This window comes from Monopterus albus, unplaced genomic scaffold (assembly GCF_001952655.1).
Source record: "Monopterus albus unplaced genomic scaffold, M_albus_1.0 scaffold165.1, whole genome shotgun sequence".
NCBI lineage: Eukaryota > Metazoa > Chordata > Actinopteri > Synbranchiformes > Synbranchidae > Monopterus > Monopterus albus.
In genome coordinates this window covers 88736-96028 of record NW_018128045.1, presented here as the reverse complement: position 1 = coordinate 96028, position 7293 = coordinate 88736, and the positions used below count along the sequence as shown (strand labels likewise).

General features: G+C 39.6%; 1 protein-coding gene across 1 annotated transcript in view; it reads right to left on the bottom strand.

Moving 5' to 3' along the window:
* The window catches only part of cnot3b (CCR4-NOT transcription complex, subunit 3b), a 37004-nt gene that overhangs the window by 20403 nt on the left and 9308 nt on the right, over nt 1-7293 (bottom strand). The window contains exons 3-5 of the mRNA XM_020615442.1: nt 5933-6000; nt 5580-5654; nt 3586-3681 (exon numbers count right to left, since the gene is read on the bottom strand). Of these exons, the coding sequence (XP_020471098.1) occupies nt 3586-3681; nt 5580-5654; nt 5933-6000 (239 nt within the window). The remainder of the gene's footprint in view (nt 1-3585; nt 3682-5579; nt 5655-5932; nt 6001-7293) is intronic.

The window sequence follows — 7293 nt, the reverse complement described above, 5'->3', positions numbered from 1 at the left end:
AGAAAAACAAGCAAACAAAAAGACAAAAAATATTATTATTAAAGGCTATTCTTGTGCCAATGTAAATCATATTTTAAATCAAGTAATAAATCTATAGTATCAATGCTACACTACAGTTAAACCCTCCATGACAATGTAAAGAAATCATGCACACAAACAAAAGCAGAGTTAGTGGCAGATCTGTTGTGCTGACCGTCATTAGCTTGTACAGGTGTACCTAATAAAGGGACCAGTGAGTGTATATAAACCAGAAAAAAATAATTTCTCATATGCTTTTAAACAACCCTAACATCACTGGAGCTGTAAAATAGACACATGGAGACCTGCACTGGAGGAACTATTTAAGTCCACTGAGCAGAGTGGAAATAAAACAAGATCACAAAGAATCTGTTACTGAACATTGTTACAGCCTCTTCTCCTCTGTGTCCAAAGCCACAGCTGTGATTTTCAACATCCAGCTTGGATCCTGACACGTCCAAAGCCTCAGTCACTCAAGCTTTATTTATGAGACACCTTTCATACAGGTTCATGCAATTCAAGGTGCTTTACAAATAAATGACAATATGGAGATAAAACAAATTCAGTGAAAGGTTGTAAAATAATAAACATCAGTAAAAATGATTAAAACAAAAACCAGATAAAATAAATATGATGTAATGATAAAATAAATAAGAATGAATAATGTAGGGAGGTAATTATTGGGGAAGTAACGATATTCGTGGTTTCGTGGTTTCATGGTATCGCGATAAAAAAAATAATCCCTGTGACTGTCACGGTATCTACCAGGATATTGCAAAAGGTAATTTCGCTATGATAACCGCATTCAGGTCGCAGAATTTGGAAATGACATAGCGGGTTGTCACAGAACGACTGAATTCTTTGTACAATTGCAAAACAAGAAAATATAGAATGCAGCATCTAAATAAACAGATAGATAAGGGTCCTGTAAACAAAAACATCGTCCACTTTTTGGTCTGTTGTGTGGCAGAATTTCAGTTTTCCTGTTTCAAGAAATGACACAAGCAGAAAGGAGACTGACAAACGCAAACAATTTGTAATTATTGGGGGAGGACGGCACTACTAGACAGTCCTGGATACATCTGGCAGAAACAGTCGGGACACGCTGTGCGCAACGCTTTAGCGGAGATAGGCAAACAAACCGTGCGCACAAATGCAACGCCAGCCACTTAGTTGCCACCCTTAAAGTCTTTTCTTGAAAAGTAAACCCCGGTGTTTGAAAATCATCTCCAGTAAAGCATAACGCTCACCTTTAATTAACTTTACCGAGTGTTTTAGCGTCTTCTTCCCTTCATTCTAGTGCGCTAAGCAGCAATATGCTCTACTGCCCCTAGTGGTCGGGGGCAGGATACCCGCTTCAAATCCACCGGTCTGCGCGGCCACCAAACAGGAAAAGTAAAACCTAGCAGGCCTATAATGGATACTAAGAGTGTAACTTGTTTTGTTTATAGGACCCTTATCTATCTATCTATCTGTCTATTTGTTTATTTAGATGCTGCATTATATATTTTCTTGTTTTGCTATTGTACAAAGAATTCAGTCGTTCTGTGACAATGATTATTCATGTCAAGTTTGTGCACATAACCAGGTCATGGCTGGCTACTTTTATTTTAATAAATTAAGGAAAGCAGGGGCACTTTAAGTAAAAAAAAATGCAGATTTATTATTTAGTAAAAGATTTTTTCATAATTTTTTATTATCGCGACAAAGATCGCATAATGAGCTTTTTCTCGTAACAATATGCTGTGAGTTTTGGTATCGTTACAACCCTAAGAATTATACAGATTTTACAGGACTTCTTTACTCTGGTCACATCCTGTATCTCTATCTCAGCATCCAACAGTCGATACAAGATGTTTCTAACAGACCCTGTCCACTTCCTGCAGGAGGACCCCTTTGACCGAACGTGTAATTTCAGATTAACCAACAAAACCACAGGAAAACTTGAAGAGCAGCTTGGGGATCAAAACCAACTCATTAAGATCAGAGGGAGATCTGGGGTTCTGCTCTGGTCCCTTATTGTGAAGGCAGGTGGCTGCCATTCAGTCCATCTCAATAAGCCTCATCAAAGGCTCGTGTGGCTCTGCGGCCTGACGGGCAGGGCGGTGACGCTAAAGAACAGGTGTCAGATGTCAGAGCAGCTCTCATGCTCCCTAGCTCTGAGAAGAATGCTGTAATGAGCATCTCCTGGGCACAGTTCTTTATTTGCATCTGAGAAATTATTCTGGCATCATCTTTAGTCTGTTATTGGTGTTTTTGTACTAGATCTTTTGTTACTGAAATCTAAGTATCTGAACTTGGTTAGCTCTGGTGACAATCATTGCTCATGCACACAGTTTTTTTTTCTTCTTCTATGGCTTGTCTATTCTGCCTGACTATTAATTTAATAAATAAATACAAAAATATAAAAGTTTTAACACGCTGAATAACATTTGAATCAATACTGGTTCATGATTAGGAGGGTTGCAAAAGTGGCTTTTTATTTACATCAAACCACTGCAGACTGTTAAACCCTGCAAAACCAGCAGGGATTCAAAGCACAACTTCTGCTCCAGGTGCCTGTGTCTTGACGTTTGTCCATGATTTACTGACACACTTGGAGCAAGATCCCTTTGAGTCTGTCCTGTTTTAAAGACACAGCTAGTTTCCACAGACATGTAAAATGTTTATGTTTAGGTGTGAAAACATCGGCTACTTTTATCTATTAAGATGGAAAAATACCAAGTACTTTTAACTGTCCTAAAACTCTACAGGGTGTGCATTTCATTTTCAAATCATAGAGCTTATTTTGTTCTTTTTTTTAACAATAAACTGTTATATTGCTTTTTCAACTATGTATCTATTTTAAAACTCTTTAAAATGTGCTCTTTATTCATACTGTTTGTTGTCTCAATGCTAAATGTGGTGAGACAATTTTGCATATTGTTGCCATTAAATGTTATAACCCACATTCTGCTGACAAGCAGTATCGTTTATGAATTTAGGCATTACATATAATATGCAGCCTGTCTTTTTCTACTGTATTTGCACTTCTGAATAAAAAATGTTTCTGTTTTAGCCTTTAATGAAAAATGACACAGGTAAAATTGCAGTTATTCAGTAAAAATCTTCAGTAACGTTTATACTGCAAAGGTCTTTGTTCAATGCCAAAACTGAACTGACTGATTCTGGAACATGAAGGACAAACATCAACACAAATAAAATACCAGTATATTGCAGTATATCAAGTGCTACCAGCAGCTAAATTGCCAAAACACATTCAATAATGGAAGTTAAATATCAGCCAATACATTGTTATTGGTCATCTGTGTCCCTTTATCCTGACATGTCAATGACAGAGCTGTGTCATTGCCCTACATATGACAGTTTTACTGCTGTTACCTTTGGCAAATTATTTCAGAACAATTCTGATAGGCTTCATATATTTGTACCTGGAGTTTTTTTTTTTTTTTTTTTTTAGACTTTTCAAGACTCCAGAGTTCAAAACAAACACAATCCTCCAGAGCAGACAAAAGTCCTGGAGGGAGCGTTATAATGACCATGACCTCTCCTCTCTCCTCAGTTCCTACTCACCGTCTCTATGAGCTTGCGGTTCTCTACTAGCTGCCTTTTGTCTTTGATCTCGTTGGATGCCACCCAGGTCTTGATCTGGTCTCGAAGACGCTGAGGGTCACAGGAAGAAGAGGGAGAGGACCAGAGTGGGGGAGGGAGAGAGAGAGATAAGGAAAGCCAGAGAGAGACACACAGATACAGCAGTGAACTCTGTGATATGTGCAGAGACTCGTCTTCCACAGTCATTGATGATGAACTTCATACAGCCGACAGGCTTGGCTTGGAGTTCAGTCCTCATGGTAACATCAGGATGAGGAACAAACACTGCTTCTGTCTGTCCGTTATGATATTTAATACTCCACCAGCAAACATGCACACTGGCACATGCACACATACCTCTATCTGTGGGCAGGTTAAATGATTTCACATCAGCAAACAATCTCTGTCCTTTCGTCCATTTTCAGTTCCTAAAATGCAACAGTTTCACCTTCATGAAAGAGGATTTACTGCAGGACTGCTGGATTCCCCTGTCTGAACTGAGTGTATGTCCTGTCTATGTAGGTGCCAGCACTCCATCAGTCTGGCCATAAACCACATTTTGTGAGTTTTGTCCTTCAGTTAATTGTCGACACAACTGTGGCAATAAAATTTGTTGAGGGAGCAACATTTATGATGCAGCCGTTCTATGTTTTTGTTATTTTCCAAGGGTCACAACCACAGACTAACAGCAACAATGAATGTGGTGTGCACGCCGTACTGTGTATGAATCCAGAACCTGGTTTAGCTTTAGGTCTGTGCCGTAGACTTCCACTGTTGTCCAAAGCCAGTGAGCCACACCACTGCGTTGTCACCCAGTGCTCAACAACAGTCTACAGCACACAGCAATAAGCTAAACCGGATTCTGGATTCACATATACCGGTGACCATACAGTGACTGTCCTCACATTCATTGTTAGTGGGATTTCTGGGAAATAACAAACAGACAAAATCATCAGTTTTGTCTTTTTGTGTTTTCTGTTGTACAATGAAGCTTTACAACCAAATATAAATGTAACAATTGGTTCTGATTGTCGCAGTGTGCACAGGCTGGTCAACAAAAACTGTTGAATACATCATTCAACCCCCACACAGGCACCGTGACTGGCAGCTGGGTAATAAAGTGATGTGACTGCTTTTCTGGTCAGAGTCACCCCTCAATTATGTGTGTGGATTCCTATAAACATATAGACCTGGAGTCAGCGTGAGCCTTGCTGAGGCTGCTCAAAGAGGCTGAGTAAACAACTGTGTAAGAACATGCTAGTGTGATTTTTCCAGGAGCACATCGCTAAAGGGCCAAAGTCAAATGTGAAATACTTGAGAATCCTGGTTCACAACACACAGTGCCATTCTTTATCTACTGTATATCTGTATGACTTGTTCCTCTGTACATGGAAGCACTGTGCAGGTTCTTGGTTTTGTGATGTCAGAGCTTGTTTTCTCAGTGACAACAGGTAGGCGGTTAAGAAAGCAGTTTGCACTGGTGGCTGAGTTGAATTACACCAGGTTTCAATAAGCGAACTCCTGCGGATCACAGGATGTGTGAGAATACAGCAAAAATAACAGCATTAAACTGGTGAGGTGAGGCTGAGCTTTACAATGGAACATAAATCTTCATTTACTAATGTTGTTGCACTGGTGTATTAAATGTTTACTGACTCCAGACTTTCCCATAAGGGCCTATGTGCACATTTTTCTGAGACAATCCATCATTTAAGGACTTGTTGAAATTTCTGTTTCTTTAATCAGAAAGTGACAGATATTTGCTGAGATGGTGTTAAAATGCAGAAAAACAACTATAGCACCCTGCTGCTCCAAACCTGTTTCTGTTCTGTACAACAATACTTAAAGGACACCGTTTCCTTCTGATCTGCTGTAGCTATCAACTAAACCAGCAACGCTTCAGGTGGAAAACTACTTAGAGGAACTCTGTGGCTTTGATTCTTAGATCTGTTTCATTTCTCTGCATTTACCTGTAGTTTTTTAATCTCTTTCTTGAGGTCGGCTTCATATTTCTCCTTCTGGTTTGCATTGGCTGCATTGTGAAGCTGTGGACAACAAGGAACAGAGGAAGGGTCAAGCTAGTGATACATTCTGGTCAAAAACAGCATTAAACAGGGTTTTCGGTTGTGAATTGGACAAAGAAAAGAAAATACAGGAAATGATGGCCGTTTTTAAGGGGCTGTAGGGGGATGTTGTCGGCGTGATACAGCCACATTGTGACGAGTTGACCCAATATCGTGTATCGTCTCATGAGTCAAGTGTATTGTCACACCCCTAGTGAAAACAATCATTTGTTGCAGTCCTAATAATACTCCTTTCTTACCTTTTGCCAAATGTCTTCGAACTGCTCAACTCCCTCCGCTACTTTTTTCAGACATCGATCTATTTCACCTGAAGGAAGAGAGAGAAGCAGAGCAACGCGGACTTTTTAAGAAACCAGGACATTCTGCTACTCATGTCAAAGGCAACACAAACATGTAAAAAATGCCATCAGGGGTGGGTAGATCGATCCCTGACATACTGATACAACTGATGGGAACTCTTGTTTTCAGTATTTATACAAGGGTGAATAGGATCGATGCAAAAACACAGAGAAAAGCATCAGAGATGACATCAGACCCTGGACACATGCCCGCTCTTCTTAATGGTGCAATATTTGCGCCTCTGCTGCTGTTACTTCAAATGAGTCACATAATAAATGGCTTTTACTGAACAATGTTTGAATTTGCTGTGATTTTGTAATTAATAAAAATAATAAAAAGAAAAGCCTCATCTTAGGCATTAAATTTGATAATTAAAATATATTCAGGAGTTGCCTATTAATCATACAGTATGTCCACCTCATCACTCCTGAACTTCTATCGCCCAGGTTCCAGGTTTGAGAGCTTGTCCTCAGTGCAAGTATCCAAGTAAATGTAGTAAAACCTGCTTCTTAAACAGGCCACTGAAGTGCTCACTGTTTAATCACGCACAAAGAGAAACAACAAACATGCCACACAACAGTAGGGCACGTACAAACTGTGACATCTCATTAAAGATGCACAATGTAGAACATACAGGTATGTGCCAAAAAATTAGAATATCGAGGAAAAGTCCATTTATTTCAATAATTTGTTTCAAAAAGTGAAACTTGTATGTTATATTAGTTCACGGCACACAAAGTGAAATATTTCAAGCCTTTATTTGTTTCAATTTTGATGATTATGGATTAAAGACAAAAAACCCAAATCCAGTATTCCACAAAATTAGAATATCATGACAAAGTTCAACATTGTAGGCTCCCTGTGTCCCAATCTAGTCAGATAATTAATGCAAAACACCTGCAAAGGTTTCCTCAGCCTTAAAATTGTCTCAGTCTGGCTTAGTAGGCTTCAGAATCATGGGGAAGACTGCTGACTTGACGGTTGTGCAGACGACCATCATTGACACCCTCCATAAGGAGGAAAAGTCTCAAAAGGCAATTGCAAAAGAAGCTGGATGCTCACAGAACGCAGTATCAAAGTATATTAACAGAGTGTTAAGAAGAAGGGAAGAATGTGGCCGGAAAAGGTGCAAAAGTGACAGGGATGACCGCAGCCTTGAGAGGATTGTCAAGCAAGGGCGATTCAGAAATCTGGGGGAGCTTCATAAGGAGTGGACTGAGGCTGGTGTCAGTGCATCAAGAACCACCACATACAGACGTCT